This window comes from Cavia porcellus, unplaced genomic scaffold (genome assembly GCF_034190915.1).
Source record: "Cavia porcellus strain 051 isolate PalLab524CR breed Dunkin Hartley unplaced genomic scaffold, mCavPor4.1 scaffold_1, whole genome shotgun sequence".
Classification (NCBI taxonomy): Eukaryota; Metazoa; Chordata; class Mammalia; order Rodentia; family Caviidae; genus Cavia; species Cavia porcellus.
Window position 1 is genome coordinate 233,340,871 of NW_026947484.1, and position 22,313 is coordinate 233,363,183.

The following is a 22,313-nucleotide window of genomic DNA, read 5'->3' on the forward strand; positions in this document are numbered from 1 at the left end:
TGGCCGGTTGCACCATCACTGCAGTTCTTCAGCTGTCAGGGCCAGGAAGTGTCCTGCTGGGCCCCTCAGCTTTCAAGCTTAGGTCCTGGGCTGCAAAGGAAACTGCCCCAGGGACATGGGTGCTGCAGGAAGGAAGTCCCTCAGGTCACTCACACTCACCTGTGGCAGGTACCCACATACTTTTTTTAAGAAACTGGAATCAGGCAGAAGTGAAAGGTTGTCCCATTTGCAAATTCACATAGTGACTGGTCCCCAGGGTCAGGGATGTTTCTGGCTGTGGCTGGCTGGAAGGGTGGTTGGTTTGTTTCTGTGCTTGCTTGTTGAGTGAGGGTCTCATTATGTAGTTTAGGCTGCCTTTGCACTCCTTATATACCCTAGGTTGGCCTTGAACTTGCCATCTTAGTGCTAGAAATACAAGCGGGGGTGGGGGGGAGGCCTGGGGATTTAGCTCAGCGGCATAAGCGCCTGCCTTGCAAGACTGGTCGTGAGTTCCATCCCTGGTACCAGTAAAAATACAAAATACAAAAAAAAGAAAGAAAGAAAGAAATACAAGCGGGTACTACCATGCCCAGCTCCGGGTTTTAAATGCTTTACTAGTGATTTTAATTTTTAATTTAAAAATACCTCACCAGGCATAGTGGCACGCACCTGTAGTCCCAGCACTGAGGAGGCTGAGGCAGGAGGATGGCGGTGAGTTCAAAGCAAGTCTAAACAATACATAGCAGGATCTTTTCTCAAACACAAACACCTAAAGAGTTGCAGTACTCCCACACTCTTCACCTGGTTGCACCAGTGTTCACACTGTGCCACAGTGTGGCAACTCTCAGAGTACGTAAATACGCCCTCTTTTGGATGAACCACCTATTTTGAGAGTAAGTTGTAACCATCATAGCTCTGTCTTTTCTTCTGTGGGTTTGAACCCAGAGCCTCTGTACTGCGCCGCCTCCCTAGCCCTTTATTTTGAGAAGGGTCTCATTGAGTCAGTAAATTGCTGAAGTTCACCTCAAATTTACGATCCTTGTGCCTCAGCCCCCAGCTGGGATTATAGATGCCACCAGCCCAGCTAACTCTTTACCTGTTAATACTTTTAGATATATCTCTTAAGGACAAGGACACAGGGATTATCAATTTTAAGATATTTATCACTGAAATAATTGGGGTTTTTTCCCTTGGTACTGGGAATTGGAGTCAAGACCTTGCACTTGCTGGGGCAGTGCTGTGCCACTGAGCTGTATCCAGGAACCCCGCTGAAATAATCTTACAGGCAACCAAATCATGTCAAATAGTATGTATAATTTTTGTCAAATATCCAATGTAGGATCATGTGTCACAGTTAATGTCTTATGCGTTTGGTACCCTAAGACATCTGGCCAGTCAGTATAAAGTTACAAAGATCGCCTCCTATTTTCTGCTAGAAGTTCTGTTGGTTTAGCTCTTACATTTAGCTCTATAGACTCAGCTTGAGTTAACGGGAATAGTGCAAGAGTTCGCACTTTTATATACAGATACCCACTTTTTCTAGCGCCACTGGATTTTAAAAAAAACAGTTTCTCCATTGAATTACTTTGATACCTTTGTTGAAAATAAGTTGACCATTTATCTGTGGGTGTTTGGGGCTCTTCTGGTCAAGAGGTCCACTTGTCTGTCATGACATTGTCTCGCTGTCCGCTCACCACAGTCCTGAAATGGAACACTTTACACCATTCCATTGGGTTCCACTTCAACAGTTTGGTTATTGTAGGTCCTCTACTTTCCATATAAATTGTAAGACAGCTCACTTTGTAGTCCAGGTTGGCCTTGAACTTGTGATCCTCCGGTCTCAGCCTTGCATGCCGCCATACTTCCCTGTAACTTTTAAAGTCATTGTGTCAGTTCCTAACAATTCTGAACTGGGATTTTTATTGGAATTGTATTGAACCCATAGTTGAGTTTGACAGACTTGACATCTTAATAATAGTGAATTCTCTAGCCCATGAATCTCTCACCATGTATACTTTAATTTCTCTTTCTTTAGCAAAAGTACACAACTGTTACACATATCCAATTAAATTAAACCCTAATCATTCAGATTTTTATGCTGTTGTAAATGGTATTGTTCTCAACTTTTTTCTTATTCTTCATTGTTAGTATACAGCCATGCCGTGTTTTTATTGCCTTTGCATCTGTTATCCTGCTAGTAGATTTTCGCTGAATTTCTTAGGATTCCTACATAGGTCCCGGGGGCATCTTCAAAGAAAAAGCTCGACTTCCTCCTTTCCGATGTGTATATCCTTCCTGGTCTTTTCACACTGGCTCGGCAATCCAGTACCGTGTGGAGTTCCACACAGGAAGAGCAGAGGTCCTGGGCTGTTCCCAACATGCAGGACAAACCATTTGGTCTCTTTTATCATAAATGATGCCCACTGTAGATTTTTCACAAATACTCTGTCAAGATCAAGTTACACGTTCTATTTCAAGCTTTCTGAATTTTTTTTATCATGAATGCAGAATTTTGTAACTCTTCTTTTCCCTATTGATATTATAATAAATTTTGTTATTCTCTGTGATGCTCAGGGATGAACCTGGGGCCGTGCACACACTAGGGAAACACCCTGCACTACACCCCACCTATACTGACTTTTCATGAGTGTCAGACCTCTAGCCAGCATTATTCCTTGGATAAATTTTACTTGGTCATGATGCTTTGTGTTTTTATTCATACGTGTGTGTGTGTGTGTATACAGTTTGTTTTAAAAAAATTTAAGATTTTGAGCTGGACCTGGTGGCACATGCCTGCAACCCCAGAAGTCTGGGAGACTGAGGCAGGATTGCAAATCCAAGCCTAGTCTAAGCAATTTAGTGAGACCTTGCCTCAATAAAAAGGTTAGGAATATAGCTCAGAAAAAAATGCCCTGGGTTCAAACCTCAGCATCACATACACACACGATTTCCTTTCTATATTCACAAAAGATACTGATCTACATTTGTTTTGGTTGTTTGTTTGTTTGTTTTTGAGACAGGGTCTCACTGTGTAATTCAAGCTGGCCTTGAGCTCACTATGTAGTCTGGCTGGCCTTGAACTTGCACTGATCCTCCGTCCTTGGCCTCCTAAGTGCTGGGATTGTGAGTGTGTGCCACCATACCCAACAGATCTGTTTCTTTCCTTGTCTTCATCTGGTCTCAGTATCATGGAAATGTTGGCCTTCTGAAATGACTAGGAAAATGTTCATTGGACTCTTCTATTTTCTGAGTCTGCATAGATTAGTATTATTTCTTATTAAATGTTTGCAAGAATCTTCCAGTGAAGACACCTAGCTTGGAGTTTTCTTCTTGGAGAAACTTTCTGATTTTTTTAATTTACATTCTTTGAAGGTGATGGGTTTCAATGAGGTCAGTGACTCATGTCCAGTATTTCAGACCCTGTTCTTTGTTTCGTCCCGTCAGCGGTGTCTGCGCTTCGTTTTGTACTCTACAGGTTGACTTTCTGCTGTCCGTACACGAGTGAGGACACCTGGTGTTTGTCCTCCTGTGTCTGGTTCGTTTTGTTCAGCATCAGCAGTTTCCAGTTCCATCCATGCTGCTGCAGATGACAGAATGTCATTCTTTTTTATGACTGGGTAGTATTCTATTGTTTAAAAATGCCACATTTTCTTTCTCTTTTCATCCACTGAAAGGCAACTGGCTGGCTCCATGTTTGGGCTATTGTGATTAGCACTAGAATAAACCTCGGGATACAAGTGTCTCTCTCTTTTTTTTTTTTAATCGGTACGGGGGATCAAACTCACACCGCCTGCTTGCAAGGCAAGTGCTTATGCCGCTGAGCTAAATCCCCAGCCTCACAATTGTCTCTTTTATACAAAGATTTAATCTCCTTTGGGTGTCTGTGCAGCTCATAGGATATTGCTGGCTCATGGGACATTTTTAGGTCTTTGAGGAATCTGCATACTGTCTTCTGTAATAACCATGCTAATTTACATTCCCACCAACAGTGTGTGAGAACTCCCGTCTCCGCCTCCTAACCAGCACTTGTTACCTTTTGACGATAGTCATTCTAACTGGAATCCTCCGTCCCGTTTAGCGTAGGAAGAACTACATTTTGCAGTCTACCTGAGCACTGTGAGTGAAAAGAAATCAAGCTGTGAAAATCCCTGACGCCTAAATAATGCTTCCAACATACACAGCTCTGCCAAACTCTGCGTCACTGGCTTTGGAAACGTAAAACGCAGTTCAAATGGTTATAATTCAATGTTTTCACATACCAGCACAATACTTCTTTTACTTTTTCTTGTAATTTTCAAAATTGAGACGTAACATTAAATCTTTATGGGGTACATTACCGTAACTCAGTACATGAATACGATGCTTATAATCAGATCAAGGTAGTAAGCATTTCCACCTCTTCAACCTAATCGCTGCTGTGCTTGGGGAGTTTCATACTCTTCTAGTCATTGTGAGATATGTCATAGATGGTTTTAACCAACGGTTACCCTACTGTGCTGAGAAAGAGCCAAAAGTAATTCCTCTGTTCTGTGTTGTATTTGTGTTTGGTGCCGGGGATCCAACTCATGACCTCACACTTGTCAGGCAGGTGCTTATACCGTTGAGCCAAATTTCCAGCCCTCTACTCTGTTTTGGTGCCCTCGAGTGAACTTCTGTCCTTTCCCCTCGCCTTGCCCTTCCCAGTGTATAGTGACCATTTCATTCTTCTACAAGACTGACTTAACTGACTTCCACAGGTGAGAACTTATGGTATGGTACAATATTTCAAAGGTTGTCTGCAGCCAGCTAAGTGCCCTGTAAGTTGTCAGATATGGTGGCGCATGCCTGTAATCTCAGCACTTGGGAGGCTGAGGCAGGATTGCTATGAGTCTGGAGCCAGCTTGGGCTACATAGTGAGTTCAAGGTCATCCTGAACTGCATAGTGAGACCCTGCTTCATGAAAACAAAAACAAAACACCCTGTTAGGTAACAGGAGCGTGTAAAACTAATTCCTGTCTATGATGCAAGAATATTTCCCCCTAGCCCTGTGCCATATTCTGGTCAGGTTGCAAGGACAAAATAAAAGTTATGTAAGTGTGGCTTACCTAGCCATGATATATTTTTAATATCTTAAATGGTTTTTTAAAAATATTACAAGCTAACCGAGCATGGTGGTGCACATCTATAATCCCAACACTTGGGAGGCTGAAGCAGAAGGATCATTTTGAGTTCGAGACCAGCCTGGGTTACAAAATGAGCTCAGGGCCAGCCTGAGCTGTATAACAATCCTGTCTCAAAAATACAAGAAAAAAAATTACAAGCTTATAGCAAATCAATATAAAAGTTCATACAAGAAAAACATTACCCTTGTACCTTGTAAATAAGAAAACCAGACGTAACAACTTTATATCCATCCTTATTCTTATGTTCTTAAAAATACATGCACACTAAAAAAAAAAGATACATGCACACTCATATCATATAGATACTTTTCTTTTTCCTTCTCTCATTCTTTCCAAATAAGATTATACTGAAACTTCCTGTTTTGGCTTAATAGACATTGCTCTGGGTAAACACACAACTTCTAACAATTCCCTAATAGCTGCATAAACTGCATACTTCTCCATTTTAAGAATGTATCAACACTTATTCATCCACTGCTGCTTGACAGTCAGTGGTTTGCCTTTGGAGACAATGCCATCAGCACCTCTGCATGCAGATCCCTTGGGTACGGGAGCTTCTGATCTGGGAGAGCTCTGGGGGCAGGCTTGCTACGGCAGAGGGCACAGACTACAGCTGAACCCAGTGCTCTGTAAATTACTAAGTACTATTAAGGGGGGTGTGTGTGTGTGTGTGTGCAGGGAGAAAGCACAGTAAGCTCAGGCACACACATTCCTATTTCCTAGTCATGGAACAAGTGTCCATGTGCTTGTTTACTGGTGATTCCTGTCATGAAACTGCAGTCTCTACCCATTTTTATCTAGGATTTGACATGTTTCTACCAATTAGGTGCTGAGTATTAGGGAAGTGTTCCTGTGTACTAGAGTAAATGAAAAGTTCATTTGGCTCTACTCACTGTCTTTGGGTTTATAATTTTCTTTATGAAATTAAAAATGTTCATTATTGCTCATTATTGCTTTGGGATGTACTGGCTTGCTTGTGGTCTCTCTGCTTGAAGTTACACAGATACCTAAATTTTTATCTATTTTGCTATTTTATTTTTAAAGTCTAACCCTCTGCCTACCCAGATTGGGAAGGGAGGATGCTGGAGATTGAATTAGGATCTTCGCAGTGAGCTGCATCCCCAGCCCTTTTTTCAGATAGGTTCTTACATTCTAAATTCCCGATAAGGCTCAGACTTGTGATCCTCCTGCTTCACTCAGCTTTCCAGAGTCCTGGGTCAGGGGTGGACCGCCACACCCAGCTGATCTGCCTGTGAGTTAATTTTGAGTGTAAAGGAAGGAGGACTCAGGACTTGGAATATTAGAGTTTGCCGTAGCTTTCCCCCGGTCCTGGAGGTTCTCCCTGGACACTCTCCCACTGAGCTCCATCTCCCGTCCTTTCACTTCCCATTTGAGTTACTGAATTGCCCAGGCTGGCCTTGAACTCGCAGTCCTCTTGCCTCCGCCTGCCAGAGCGCTTTTACAGGTTTGTTCATTCCGGACCTTCTTCCTCTGGTGTCTTTGGTCTTTGAGACCCGCGTTCACTCTATAAATCTGGCTGATAAGGGCTCCATTCTTCAAACGAGGAGGTGTTCAAAGGAGGCTTTCTTAGCATCCAGCAGCGTTTGTGAGCTGCCACAGTGTTCAGCACTCCACCCACGGTGGATTGTACTTCTCTCATACTGCCCATACAGCTGTCTATGCTGGGCAGACAGCTTCCCGGGTACTCAGCTGTAGCTGACACAGTCTGAGGCCAAGGCTCTTCATAAAGCCGCAGAACAGCCTTGGCATTTGTTATGCAAGACTTGGGTCTAAGGAACCAGCAAGAGTGAACAACTAGAAACGCCCGACAGCTGCTGAACGCCAGAATGTTTTCAAGTGAGACGGTATAATCACATTAAATTGTTTTAAGCATATCTGTTAGATGAACACATGAGGTGTCTCCTATCTGAGGGCGGAGGGCAGTGGACCTACTAGGGCCTTCTTCAGCTTGGGCCTCGGAAAATGGAAAGAAAGCTGCCAACGCCCTGTAGTTAAAGAATAACACACGGATGTCTCTCGCCACCCCGCATGTATTTTTAGTGGAGAAATCACTTACTTTAGGGCTACGCAGTGAATATACAAGATGAGCCTTGGGCATCTTGTAATAAACCAGAAAGCAAGTATTCAAAAACAGAGTGACTGGGCTGTGTATGCGTAAGGAACAAAGAAGCCAAATGAAAAAAAGCTCCCCGTGGCCAAAGTAGTTTGAACAACAAAATAAATAATGTATTGGACAACAGCCCAGATAAGGATCCATGAGCTCTGACTGTAATGAGTGACTGGATACATAGGAGAAGAGAGACAAACCTTAACATACGGAGTAATTCAAACTAATTTATATCAATGCTGCATCTTTAAAGACACAGCATAACTTCCGTTATAACTCCTCACCCTTTAAGAACAGAATATACAGGCTGGGGATTTAGTTCAGTGGCTTACACACCTGCCTGGCAAGCGTGAGGCTGCAAGTTTGATCCCCGGTACAAAAAAAAAAAAAAGAACAGAACACACTTGATTTACCTCGGAGGAATGCAGTATGAAATGAGAGAATGGCTGGGATATATAGCGTAGTGGCCGAGTGCTTATCTAGCATACCAAGGCTCTGAGTTCAATCCCCAGTATCAGAAAAAATGAGTGAATGAATGAATGAGTGAGAGAAAGAAAGAAAGAAAAAGAAAGGAGCAAAGTGACTCCACAGTGTAGAAACCTGGCAAAGGCTACCTCAGCCAGGTGGCTGCTTACCATCATCAGTGACAAGCCAGGCTGGAGTACACACAGTGATACGGCGAGAACCACCCTTCACTTGTGTGGTTTTCCTTGCAAAAACCATAACACTGTGACCACTGAGAAAAGCAGATGAATCCCATTTGAAGCCCATTCTACAAAATTGAAAAACAGATGAATCCCATTTGAAGCCCATTCTACAAAATTCTTGACCAGTTTCCTCACAACTATCAAAGTCAGGGCTGGGGATTTAGCTCAGCGGCATAAGCACCTGCCTTGTAAGCAGGCAGTCGTGAGTTTGATCCCCGGGACCGATAAAAAGGAAAAAGCCAACAAAAAAAAAAAACAACTATCAAAGTCATCAAAAATAATGTCTAAGTGTTTTAGCACAAGAAAACATAACAATTAAATGTAAAGTGTTATCTTTGATACAATCCTGGAACAGAAAAAGGACATTAAGCAAAAAACTAATCTGAATAAAGTATGTTCGATTAATAATGTATCAATATCTTATTAATTATAATGAATGCACTACTAAGACCGTAGGTCTGTGGGAACTTTCTGCACTTAGATATTTTCTGTACATCTCTATTAAATGTATTCCAATATTTCAAATACAGTTTGGGCAACATTGACCGCATGTTTTCTGGTACAGGGTGCTGGTGACAGTTTTGTGGGCGCTCTGGCCTTCTACCTGGCTTACCATCCACATCTGTCCTTGGAGGAAATGCTCCAGAGATCCAACCGCATCGCAGCAGTCAGTGTCCAGACTGCAGGGACGCAGACATCGTATCCATTCAAAGAAGACCTCCCACCTACTCTGTTTTAAATGCTGTTAACCCCAAATAAAGACACCTGAAAATAAAGTGCACCCATGGGTGACCAATCAGCAAACACTTATTAGAACTGTTTTTCTTTGCAAATGTTATATCTATTTACTAAGTCATCTTCCAGCTTACATCTTTGCGACTGGCCCTCAGTTGTGGAATACCAGGAAGAACAGCTGGTTAGAACAATTATGTCACTTTGGCCAAAGTGGTACAATCAGCAGTAACAACAGAATCAGTCACAGCCTAGTAACTTGGCACCTTTAACCGTGTGAACTGTATTTGTGGCTCTATAATAAAATCTAAAACCAGAAAATTATATGCAGTAAATAAGTCCTCAATATGTCAATTTTACCTTTAGGAGACAATTTAAAAGGAGTTAGGGAAAAAAACAGAAGTAGGAGAGGAAAAGACTAGAAGAGAAATCTGGAAGACAGAGGAATCACACAAAAGGAAGATTAGAACAGAAAAACCACCACAAAGAAGCTAGTAACGACATTCACACTCATAAAAACAAGATCAAACAATGAAGAAATACAAAACGAGAGAGAGACAGAGACAGACAGAGAGACAGAGAGAGTCCACTTCCAGGTTGTTCTCCGCTTTCACCAGTAGACAACGTGTGGAGACCGAGTCCCGATCGTGCCCATTTATCCCAGCAAGCCAGCAGTAGCTTTGTGGCGGGGGCAGCAGATAATCCTGGTGAGCCTGCACCTTTATTTCCCTGAAGCTCAGGCTGCGTTCTGGCCATGGGGCTGAGACCACTGCCATTCAGCCTGCAGCAGCCAGTGCACCTCCAGGTGGTCCCAACTCAGCCGGAGCCAGCAGCTGTTCCAAGTTCTGGGCTCAGCCAGCCCCTCTCCAACATGACTCCTGGCCAATCAGTTTCTCCGGAAAGACGACCAAGTCCCAGCACTCACCCCCAGCTAGCGCAGGCCTTCCCATTCCTGCTCCCGTACACTGCTGCACCTCTCTGTGGAGGCCTCCGGTGTGGCCAGCAGTCACCATGCGTCTGCAGCTTTGAACTGCTCCTCCCATGCAGCGAGTCCCAACTTGAGGACAAGACTCCAACAGCTGCCTCCTCCTCCTTCGTTGAAGTTTCTCTCTTGGCTTTCCCCATGGGCTTCCATTTCTTACTTCAGATCCTCCACTTCCCTTCTTCTCGGCTTCCTCTTGGCTTCCACGTCTGGACAGCAGCTCTCAGGGAAGCACTTTCCCTGCTGCGACCACTCTGCCATCTTCGAGCTTACATCTATAATGCTTTTCATGCATTCATAAAAGCCAACTAGAATTAGATTCCACAATCCAGATCTGTGCAAACATAAGCATGCTTCAGGGCTAGAAAATTTGGTTGCCAACAGATTGTTAATGTGTACACTACACATCAGGGGTGGCGAGCACCAGCACCAAGAGCCAGAGCACAGAATGTTCAAGAAAGCAAAGGGGCCTAGGAACCGATCTCCCAAACACCTTCAGGAGAAGCTTCTGATAGCTGAACCTGTGATATAGAAAGCCAGAAGTTTGGGTATTTCTTGAAATATTTTACTGTATGTATCAGCAGCCAAATGATGTAAACACCCACCTTTCACTCAAGGACTGAATAGAAGACCGTTAGGCCAGATATTAAGGCTTTTATTTTTTAAAACAATTTCAGAATGGCATAGACTCTTTACACTGATATACTAGGATCACGTAAGATTTTTAACATGACCACTATGCAGTTTCAACCTAAAAATAGACAAGATTTCATGTGTACTGCTTTGAACCACAGCTCTAACAAAAGATGCCATAAAATAGCTGACTCCAATGCTGCAGCACTTGAGACTCAACTGTTCACATCTAATTCCATCTCCAGAGCTGCTCTCATATTTCTTCAAGAGCCAGACTGGCCCTGGAGAGGGACACCTGTTATTTTGGGACAGCACTGGTTCCTTAATGCTTGTGGCCAGGTGGGCACTCAGCGTTCTCCCACACACGGACTTTCACTGAGATAACTGGCAAAACTTGAGGGGAAAAAAGCCACGTGCAGTACCATAGTTCTCATCTGAAAATCAGGATTAGCAGTGGGGTTTCCCAGCTCACCTAGCTGTGGAGTGCCACCATGCTCCGGAAGCCTACACGGCAGTGGCTTTATGGAAATACATGGTAACTCTGCTTAGTGTTTGTTTTTGCTTTGGGGACAATGTCTCACTGTGTAGTCTGGGCTGGCCTCCGCCTCCCAAATGCTGGGGTTACAGGTGTATGCCACCATGCCCAGACTCCTCCAGAGGAGGAGTCTAATGCTGTCTTTAAAAGATCCTAGCTACTACTGTGGTGACCTTGGTTTAAAAACATGAACCAACAGCATTTTTCCTCACTATACAAGCACAAACCAAAGCCGTAAGTCCTCTTGGTTTCCTGTCATCCTTTATTCCACTGTTACTACGTGGGAGTTGCTGTGCAGTCACCGGAGTGCTATTGTGCCTTTTCTGTGAAGTACTAGGAGGAGAACCCGGAGCTCTTACACAGGTCTCACTACGGAAAAATGTCTTCTGGTACATGAAACAATAGCTACTTCTTAGTAATGTGGCTGATTTTCTAAATTTCAAATAGTGAAGGAAGACATCACTAGAGATAATAGCACAGGCTATTTATTAAAGGTTGTAAAAATATCCAGAAAGATAAATAAATGTAACACAATGACACTCCTCCTCCTCATGGAAGGCCTTTCTTTCACCACATTGTTCTCTTTCACCACATTGTTCTCTTTCACCACATTGTTCTCTTTCACAATGGCCTTCAAACCACAGGAGGCAGTCCATGCCGGGCCTTTCCTCTTCTTTTATTAGAGGCCATGGGGTTTCTGATTCAGAATCCCGCCCTCAATCTTTTCATTTATAAGTCAAATTCATTTTCAATCCATTGTTAAAGAGAGCGTATTTTTTTCTGTTCCATGAAGAGGACTTTTTTTTTCACTGTGGGGGCAGAAAAATTCAAAAGCATCATTATCATTTTTATTAAAAATACATATCACCAAAAAAAAAATACATGTCACACCCTAATGCCTCTGCTTTTTCTTATTTTACTATCCCTCTGAACTGAGAATGGAGCTAATTTGCAAACTCAGCTCCTCAATCTCAGAGCCCAGAGAAGACAGGAGAAACAGCAGGAAAACACAAAGGGCCAGTCCCGACACCCCTGGTACTACCTGAGGCCATGTTTCAATCCATTTGAAATAGTCACATAAAAACTGCAAAAAATGGAAAACACTCAATGTCTCCACCCAGCTGATAGAGATCTACTCTGTAGCAGGTAAGCAAAAATAAGGCTAAAAGTTAAGACTTCAAAACAGCAGCAAAAACTGAGCAGACCACAGAAGGAAATAACAGCCTGATGGGAAGAGCAGCTACCAGGGAAACTTCTTCCCAGGGCCACTCGGTGCACTCAAGTTGGAAGCTTTAGTTTGGTAAGCAAGTATTACAACCAAACCTCAACACGGTAAGTGCTACAGAGTAGTTCCCTGAAACAAAACCCAGAGAGAAGGCTGTCTGCCTGGAGGGAAGACTGGTAGCCACATGCTATGAAACAGGGCTTCCACAGTTCCCAGGAGCCCTACGGCCTGCCACTAACCGGCCACTCCCCCAACTACCGGCCAGCCTAATTCCACCTAATGCCATAAACAAACAAACCAAAACTTGTACCCTAGGAAAATCTGAAACTCAAAGGACTGTGACCTAACAGCTCATTCGTGCCTGCCATACAAACAGATACTCTCCCTGTGACATGGAATTAGGGCTAGGGAACAGCACTTGCCTACTGCATACAAGCCCTGGACTTGATCCCAGTCCCACAAAAAGAAAAAAGAGAGGGAGGAGGAGAGAGGAAAAAGGAAAGAAGAGGAGAGAGGGAAGGAGACAGGGAGACAGGGAGAAAGAGAAATTAGTTAGGAAGCATGTTTAAAATACATTCCTGCCTGGGGATTTAGCTCCATGGTGCAGCACGTGCCTGGCAAGTGCAAGGTCCTGAGTTTGATGCCTGGTACAAAAAAAAAATCCTACTTTTCACCTCTGCCCCATCACAATTTTGGTTCATCAAAGGTAGGGTAAGACTAGAAAACTGTATTTTTAAAAACTTCAGCCAGGGGCTGAGGATTTAGCTCAGCGGCATAAGCGCCTGCCTTGCAAGCATACAGTCGTGAGTTCGATCCCTGGTACCGATAAAAACGAAAAAGACAAAAAAAAAAAAAAAAAAAAAAAAAACTTCAGCGAGGTATGGTGGGGTACACACTTTTACTCCCAGCACTTGGGAGGCTGAGGCAGGAGGATTCCTGCAAGTTCAAGGCCAGCCTGAACTACACAGTGAGTTTAAGGCCATTATGAACCATATAGTGAGACCTTGTCTTACAAAACAAAACAAAGTCTCGGATAATCTGATAAACAAGTGGATTTAAAAACCATTAACCAATCAACAGAATTTTACCTATTAAAATTAATAAAAATATACATACATACATTGTACATAAGGGAAATGTTCACATACTTCAGATCATCTAAGTATAATGACCCTCCTAAGTCTCCAAGGAAAAGTACAAAGCATTGTAAAACTTTAGCTAAAAACCATGATCTTTCCCATGAAACAATGTTGTTAGTTACAAGAAGTATTTTCCCCATGTTTTGCTATATGGAACTTTACAACTGGTTTAAAATAAGAGAGAGAGAGGCTGGGGGTTTAGCTCAGTGGCTTAAGTGCCTGCCTTGCAAGCACTAGGTCGGGAGTTCAATCCCTGGTACAAAAAAAAAAAAAGACAAGAGTGTTAAAAGTAACTCAATAGCAAGTACTTGCCTAGTAAGAGCAAGGCCAAAGGTTCAACCCCCAGCACCACAAAATGGGAGTAAAGTGCAGAGGGAATACAGCCTAGGCATGGTGGCACAGTCCTGTAATGCCAGTACTCCGGGAGGCCAAGGCAGGAAGACCAACCAGTTTGAGCCCAGCCAGAGAAAATTAGCAAGACCATGTCTCAAAATAACTGTTTAAAAAAACAAAAAAAAAAAAAAAGAAGGAAAGACTAAAAAGCAAACTTGTATCCTGAAAAGGTATCTGAAAATTTTTTTGAGACAGTCTCATTATGTAGTCCAGGCTGGCCTGGGAATCTTTTTGTAGCCCAGGAAGCCTTGAACTCACCATCTTCCTGCCTCAGCTTCCCAGAAGGCTACAATTACAGGTATGTGCCACCACATCAAGCTCCAGCTTTAAAAGACTATTTAACCCGGAGTAACTAATTAAATTAGTAGCACAAGGCTTTATTCTGGAAAATTCTTACATTGGGGGCTGGGGATTTAGCTCAGTGGCATAAGCACCTGCCTTGCAAGCACATGGTCGTGAGTTCAATTCCCAGTACCGATAAAAAAAAAAGACAATTCTTACATTCCTGTATTCATTCCTTTAATTCAAAAAATGAACATTTTATTCTACGGAACCATACTCGGCAGTGTGGAGATCACACACTGTAAAAGACCCTGACTTAATGCATCAGTGCAGCACGAAGCGTCCATTGGAATGTCCCACAAACTCCCTAAGAACCTAGAAACCAAAGGAGACAGCGATAGTGACGGAGCTCTCAGGACAGGTAAAGCCTGGCCCCTGCAAGAGCAGCATCTGAACTAACACACGAAGGGTGGCAGGGGGCAGAAAGGACAGTCAGGCTCCAGGCTTTGAATGGCAGGCTGACCACAGGGGGAGGTCCTGATTTAAGTCGCAGTGGGCTGCAGCAGCAGAAAGGGCGGGACCTGGAGTCCGAAGGATGGAGTCCAAACTTTGGCTCCATTATGCATCGACTCTGAGTTCCTGGCCAAACTTCTCCAAGTTCTCCACCCTCAGTTTTCTTCCTGAGAGAACCCCATCTCCCTTTCAGAGCGCTGCCAGACCCAGTGAGCACTCAGTATGTGTTAGTTGAGTTGGATGACACACTGCTATCCATAACATAAACATAAGGTAATTTTCTGTCAAAATATTTACTGCTTAATTCACAGAAAAACAAATCCGTCAACTTCTTTCCCTAGAGCTAACCTAAATCTATTCTGTTTCAATTAAAGTCTGTATTGTCTTGTTTAGTCATGCAAGAAATTAAATCTGACAAGTTTTCATTCTCTTTATGATAAACAAAGTTTAATAAGCTTATGCCTTAACCCCTAATCCTTCCTCCTTGGAAATCAGCATCTAGTTTTATATAAGAAGAGGGAGTCTTGGGCTGGGGATTTAGTTCAGCGGCCTAAGTGTCTGCCTGGCAAGTGCCAGGTCCTGAATTCAACCCCAAGTACCAAAAAAAAGAAAAGGGAGTCTGAACAGTTCTTGCCACAGGGTGGACTATAAAATGCTCCAATACCTGGGGATGTTTCCTTACCTGATCTCCTTCACGCCACCGCCTGACAAAGCATTATCCTCAAACTAACTTTACTCACGGCAGTAAACTATGCTGGGCAAATCGCCAGGCTATTTGGCACCTTGAGCAATGGGGGAGGCCTCACGGCAAACATCTTCATCACAAAAGTCTACAGGGAAGGGTTGGGGATTTAGCTTAGCAGCATAAGCGCCTGCTTTGCAGGCAGGCAGTCGTGAGTTTGATCACTGTTACTGATGATTTAAAAAAAAAAAAAACAGACAAAAGTCTACAGGGCAACTGCATGTGGTGGCAACAGCTTGTAATGCCAGCACTCAGGAGGCTGAGGCAGGACTGCTGCGAGCATGAGACCAGCCTGGGCTACACAGTGAGCTCAAGGCCAGCCTGAACTGCATCACAAGACCCTGTCTCAAAAAAGAAACCAAAAGTCTACAGGGCATTCTGCAGGTAAGCAGAAACCCAGGTAGTCTGCTAACCAAAATGCTTTTTTTAAGAAAATACAAAAGTTATGCTGTCCAGACATGAGAATTCCTTATTAGCAAAGTACTACTAATTGCCCTTAGTTCACTAAAAACAAAGGTTTGTACTGGTATTGTTTGGACAATTTTTCATGCCTATATTTTATGTTTGTGAGTAGCCACTTTGAAAACAACAATACACAATGTATTAACCATTGTTACTCTCCTAGTATCTATTTCCTTTTTTTTTTATTGGTACCTGGGATGGAACTCACAATCACGCACTTGCAAGGCAGGCACTTATGCCGCTGAGCTAAATCCCCAGCTCTCTAGTATCTATTTTCTATGAATTTTTTTTTTTTTTTTTTTTTTTTGGTACCAAGGATTGCACTCACTGCCTCCTGCTTGCCAGGCAGATGCTTACACCACTAAGCTAACCTCCAGGCCCTCCCTATTATCTTGTTTTGAAATTTTATTTTCTTCTCTTTAAAATAAAAATTTAAAAAATAAAACATTTATATATGAATCTTATTCTCCCAATTCTTGAATTTATGATTACAACTATTTTAGTCATATGCGCTCCCAATCTCAAAACTTAAAAGTCAGTTTGACCAGTAAGTTCCCAATACCAGCCCCACAGTAAGAACAAAAATTCCAATACTTTTTATACATATGGGCTAAGGGCTGGGGATTTAGCTCAGCAGCATAAGCGCCTGCCTTGCAAGCAGGCAGTCGTGAGTTCGATCCCTGGTACTGATAAAAACGAAAAAGACAAAATATATATATATTATGAGCTCTTCATCAGCAGTATTATGCAAATTCCTAAAAATAAACTGTAAGGGAGCTAAAATAACAAGAAAGCAACTACTTTACTGTATAATTCATCACTGCACTTTTACCAGATATAAAGAAATCAGAGGGAGAATAACAGCATATCAATCCAATAAGAAAGTTTATCATTCGAATAATTTTTTCAACATATGAAGAATCATCCTGAAATTAAGACTTCTAATCCTCAAGTATAAACTTAGAATTTGCTTTCATTATCATAATGAATGATCAGAAACATGACCACCATAACAACAGCAAAGGATTTTACTTCTATTGAAGAACTTCTCAAGCAATTTTTGGCAGAAAATTGGGCTTCCCAAAGCATAATATAAATGCCCCCACACATTAAGTCATTCTTTATCTTATTCAGAAGTAATTACAAACAGCACAAAAATGAAACAGCATCCAGAATACTAAAATAAAAGTTTGTTCACTGGATTGTTTTGCATAAATCTGCACAGCAACCCAGAAACACATCCAGAATGGGCTTCTACCCACAGCCATTGAGTGTTGACTGTTTGGCTCTTTTAGACTAGTCTTTCTCTCTAAGACCATTTAAAATTACCACTGATTATGGCATTTTGGTGGAGACACAAAGTGGAAAATCAAATTTCCCGCTCCCCTGCACCAATATGTAGGCCTCATAGTTCCTTCTCTTTTCGTTGTTGTTATTTTTCTTATTGTTGTTACTGTTTTGAGATAGGGTCTCACTGTGCAGTTCATGCTGGCCTTAAAAATCACTATGTATACACTTGGGAGGCTGAGGCAGGAGGATGGCTGTAAGTTTGAGACCAGCCTGGACTAGAAAGAGGGCTCAAGGCCAGCGTGAACTGCATAGTGAGACTCAGAAAGATTTTAAAAAAAAAAAAAAAATCACTACAAAGGCCAGCCTGGTTTCAAACACAAAGCAATCCTCCAGCCTCAGTCTCTCAAATGCTGGGCTTATGGGCATAGACATTATATTTCTTTAACTCAGATCTGAGGCCCGTCACTTGACCATACACAAAGTCCATACACTCCTCTTAAAATTTCTTTGTAAACAAGGCATGGTGACATATGCCTATAATCCTAGCACTGGAGGCTGAGGAAGAAAGATCGTAAATTCAGGGTTAGTTTGGGCTACAAAGTGAAACCGTGTCTCAGAAAAGCAAGGGAGGAAGCCCACGTACCTTCTCTGCTCCCCAGTGCTACTGGCTTTCTCTGTACATGGCCTGTAAACTACACCTCATGAAGTGTTCCACGCTCCACCCCCTCTTCAGTAAGGCTCCCGCCTCCCTGCAGCTTCCTCCCACTTCTCAGCAGCCTGATCATGTCACTCAGCACTGACCAGAGTGGCATTCTCTCCCTCTCCCACCAGACCGTAAGTATCAAGAGCACCAGGACTGAATTGTCTTGTGGCCTGGTGTGGCTAGCACCATAATAAACATTAAATACGTATTTGCTGAATGATTGTCACAGTGTCAAAGGGGCCACAAAAACTACCAGCAAAATTCAGTCTGGAAAGGAGGCAACAGACCTTGAAAGCACTAAAACATTTTGTGAATCTTACCAATTGGATCATAATGCAGAAGAGTCAGTTTCTCCCGAAGTCGGCCTCTCCTGGCGTTGAAAGTAATACCTGTCCCGGCTTGGCTCACCATTTTCACCAGAAGAGTTCTAAGATTAAAAGTAAGCTGTTACAAGCACAGGAAATATACTAATCCGAGTCATAAGAGGATGGCACATTTGAGAATTCGTGGAATCATATTAGTTGTGGATATTAATTGTCCCTAAGGTTTTATTCTAAGACTGCCTGTTTCCCATTAAACATAGATTGAGGCTGGGTACAGTGGTTTAAGCCTGTAACCCCTGCCACTCAGGAGGCTGAGACAGAAGGATCTCAAGTTTAAGCCCAATCTGGGAAACTAAGCAAGAATTTGCCTCCAAATAAATTTTTTTTTAAAATGGTGACTGAACATGTAGCTAGATGCTTGCCTAGCATATGCAACACCCTGAGTTCACTCCCCAATGCCACAAAAGAAATTTCAATGGTTTTGAATTCCAAATTTTGGCCTATTACAGAGTGACTTGGTAATGACCTAAACGAAAGAGTAAAAACAATAAGCTACAGTAAAGATCTATCCTCAGACATCTAACTTTCAAGAACAGATGTCAGAAGAGGGAAAGTACAAAGGACTGGTAACCACAACTGACGAGCCAGGCAATTGTAAAAACGGCTGCTCAGAAGAGTCCTGTTCCACAGCACGAGTGGGAAAGGCACAATCAGAAGAGGATGAAGTTAAGAGACTAAATTTGAGGGCTGGGGATTTAGCTCAGCAGCATAAGTGCCTGCCTGGCAAGCAGGAGGTTGTGAGTTCGATTCCAGGTACCAAAAAAAGAGACTGCAATTTCTACATGAATAATGTGCAAACCCTGTATTCCTTCTATAGAATATAAAGTACAGTCAGCCAAAATCATAACGTCCATGTTTGCCTCGCTGGACTTTTAGTAGCTGTATTGTTGGTTACTTTCTCATGTGTCTTGTCTCCCCATGTATGAGTCGAAAACAAATCTGAAACATTTAAGACATTACATATCCTTGCACCCCTTTCAACATGTGGTACAGTGCTTCCACAGAGGCGTACAATATTTGATTAAGACATGATACTCATTCATCATGATTCAACAAATCTCTATCAAGTGCTTATTCTATGGAAACTATTATGGGAAGCATAAAGTTCTCAGCGCCTGCATCTGTATCTTTTAGGAGCTAAAGTTATGGAAAGGAAGCTGGTAAACAAGATATGCGCAACACATCTCACAAAAAGGTACAAGCAACGTGAAGCAGGAAACCAGTCATAGAGTTCTACAGAATCTGGGGGTGGGACTTTTGACACAACTGGATTATGAGAAAACCCAAGCAAATCAATAAACATACTGGGCCAGAAAATGTTTTTCATTAATTTTTGTTTGGCTGGGTTTTGGTTTTTTATTTTTAAACACTGGATCTCACTGTTAGTTTAGATTGGCCTTGAACTCATTATGTAGCTTAGACTGGCCTCAAATTCACAACAATCTTCCTGCCTCAAATTCCAAGTGCTGGGATTACAGATATATGCCCCAACACCCGGCTAAATTCAATTTAAAAGTTACAGTATTTTTGATGTCTTTAAAAAATGTCTTTAATTACTAAAAATGTCTTTAATTACTAAAGAAAAAATCTTTTTCTTTTTGTGAGATAGACTCTCACCATACAGATGAGACTGGTCTAAATCACTCTTCTCCTCCCTCAGCCACCCAAATGCTGGCCTACAGATATGCAGCACTGTGCCCACAACATTTTCTTCTGTAACAAAAAAACCTTCAGTTATTGTCTACCAAGTATTCTGAAAAGGCTCTCTGGTACATCAAATCTTTCATCTGCCATTTTTGAAGTGCTTATATTATAAATGCAAAAACTTACAAACTCATTTTTTAATAAGGCTCTATGGTGTAATAAAATCATAGCTTTCTTTGGATACATTCCTAAAGTCACTCTTTGACAAATGACACCTGGCCCTCAGTTTGAGGAAAGCATAAGGTGGTAGTAGTCCAAAGAGCATAGGTCCACACTTGACTTACGAACAAGACAGTAAATTCACAAATCTGGGGCTAGAAAAAAACACAAGGGCTCGTGTAGTTACGCAGAGTTTTCAAATGCTCACTGAAGCATTTGGATCTATGATTTTTCAGTTTAACCAGGGTGTGAAAGTATTCAGCAGAGACTGGACTTCAAATTTTGATGTCTTTCCAGGTTAGCAGTAAGAGGTAAGACGCCTGGCGGCAACTGCACTAACTCTGTCGGCCACAAGATCACAACAAAAAGCAACCAATACCCTACACCAACAATGGCGAACCTTTCAAAGTTTTCAGTGATTACCAACAGCCTGCTGTGGCAACCATAGTTCATCCCCACTGACCTATACTACAGGTCCCATAGAGCACTGAGTTGCTAAGCTACGGTGTTAATTTTATTATAATTTTTAATTTATGCTCTTTCTAACTTATGACAGGCTTATCCCTGGTCACCTCATCATAAGTTGAGAAGCATCTGTATTTTTGAAAGATCATAAGGACAAAGTAATCAAATCTGTAACTCTCACACCAACGTTTATGAAATCAAGGCCAAATACTTAAATATACAAGGACATGCTGGCAGCAGCTGGACTAACAAATCTAACATAAGCGAAAATCAAATGAAAAACTTTTACTTACTTTGACTTGCTCTTGGCAACTTTTTGTGTAATGAAAAGATTGTGCAAGAGAAAATAAAAAATATAAATTTTAGTAGCATTCTTAAGCAAAGTTCATATAGTCGTCAGTAACCAAAATCACTTAACCCATGAAGTTCGTGGGAAACTGTAGTATATACCATACTGTATTACCAAGGCAGGGAGTAGCTTAGTGCTAAAACGCTTCCCTAGCATGAAGGAGGTCCCGGGTTCAATCCTTGGAATGGGGCGGGGCTGCAGGGGTTAGAGAAATATTCGCTAATACAACTACTCTCTAGTCTAACATCTTTTTTTTTTTTTTTTTGTCTTTTTAAGACTGGGTCTCGCTATGTAGTAGTCTAACATTTTTTAAAAAGCCAAGATAAAAAGATGAAACCAGACCAATATAATTCTTAACGTTGCGCTCCTTAACGTAATGCTTTACACTATCACTTCAGTTGGACTACTTTTAAATCCTTAGACTGTAGTATCTGCTCCTTCTCCTCCTTGAAGTTGCAAATATCTGCTCTGGAACAAGCTCCCGGTTTAAGAAGCCAATCTTTGCAAACTGCAGCAACTAGCACACAAGGTGCATGAAGTCAGCCCGACGCGCTAGGGACTTCACTGCTCCGGCTGAGTCACCTCGGGCAATCCACCGTCCCCGCCCCCCCAGAGTTCTAAGTGGGTGGCACAGAAATTCCGTGGTCTTCCCATGTGGGATGTGCAGTGATTCTTCTGACATACCCCTATGGAGCGCAAAAAAAAGAAAAAGCGCCCACACCAGACCTCAAGGTGCGGCGAACCGTAAATCAACACCGGCTGGTCCGGCAGAGCCGAGGAACACACTGGCCCGCGCCGTAAAGCGCTCCGCGGGTGGACTCCCCGCGGGTGGAAACCTGGCCGGTGTGAATACCCGCCTCGCACCATTCCCAGCTCTGTCAAGGGCCCCGCCCTCTCGGCAGCCCCGCCGCCGTCTCCAACCCCACTTACGGGCGACCGCGGAAAGGAACATGGCTACCGCACCCCTGGACTCTCCCTGACTGGCCTACAGGGCCCGTAAACAACTACTTCCGGGGCAGGGACGGTTCCGCAAGAGGACTTCCGGGCGTTGCCCAGGGCCACGCCCCCTCGGTTTTTAAACTTTTTGTGCTTTGCGCGGGATGTGTTTGCCTTTTGTAATAGTGATCGTTGGAATCCCATTCTCTCTGGAAGGAGACCTCGTGATCACTCTGGCTCACACCCGAGGTCTGAGTCCCGCTCCTGAGCGAGAATCAGGTGCTGTCCTTATCTATCAAATAATCACAACCTTAGGCCAAAGGAACTGTATGTTCTACTTCATTTGCTTCAGATTACCAGCTCCTACAAACATTTCCGCAAATGTTGCCTCCTGTTAGCCTCTAATCCAGCTGCATTTCCGCCTAGTAAAGGCCTACTCAGCCCCTTGGAAATTAGGAACCCTGCTGTAATTATCTGTTGCATCTCCTTAAACTACTGCATTCAGAAACACCTTTGGGAGCAGTGCATGAAAATGGGGCTGGATGACTGACTGGGACCACGCAGGTTACTGGCCTAAATTGGCACAAAACAGAGTCAGGATTTAAACCTGGTCTTGCCTGACTCCAAAGACGAATGCCTTTCTCAGTAGACACTGGAACATACCTCTATACTGATTCCTCCTGTCTCTGCAAAAAACCTGGGCTGCTCCA

At 42.8% G+C, this 22,313-nt stretch overlaps 2 protein-coding genes across 6 annotated transcripts in view; one reads left to right on the forward strand and one right to left on the reverse strand.

Annotated features, from left to right (window-relative positions):
- The window catches only part of Rbks (ribokinase), an 87,103-nt gene extending 78,321 nt beyond the window's left edge, over positions 1-8,782 (forward strand). For all 5 annotated transcript variants that reach the window (XM_063230493.1, XM_063230488.1, XM_013155955.3 and 2 more), the window contains one exon: positions 8,542-8,782. In XM_063230493.1, coding sequence (XP_063086563.1) covers positions 8,542-8,715 — 174 coding nt within the window. In that variant the 3' untranslated portion in view covers positions 8,716-8,782. The remainder of the gene's footprint in view (positions 1-8,541) is intronic.
- Positions 8,783-11,327: 2,545 nt separating this feature from the next.
- Positions 11,328-21,697, reverse strand: Mrpl33 (mitochondrial ribosomal protein L33). Its single transcript, XM_003472983.5, has 4 exons — positions 21,598-21,697; positions 20,612-20,630; positions 17,928-18,034; positions 11,328-11,667 (listed from the first exon to the last, which is right to left on the reverse strand). Exons 1-4 carry the CDS (start codon positions 21,617-21,619, stop codon positions 11,618-11,620), a joined length of 198 nt encoding a protein of 65 aa, XP_003473031.1. The 5' UTR covers positions 21,620-21,697; the 3' UTR covers positions 11,328-11,617.
- Positions 21,698-22,313: the final 616 nt, after the last annotated feature.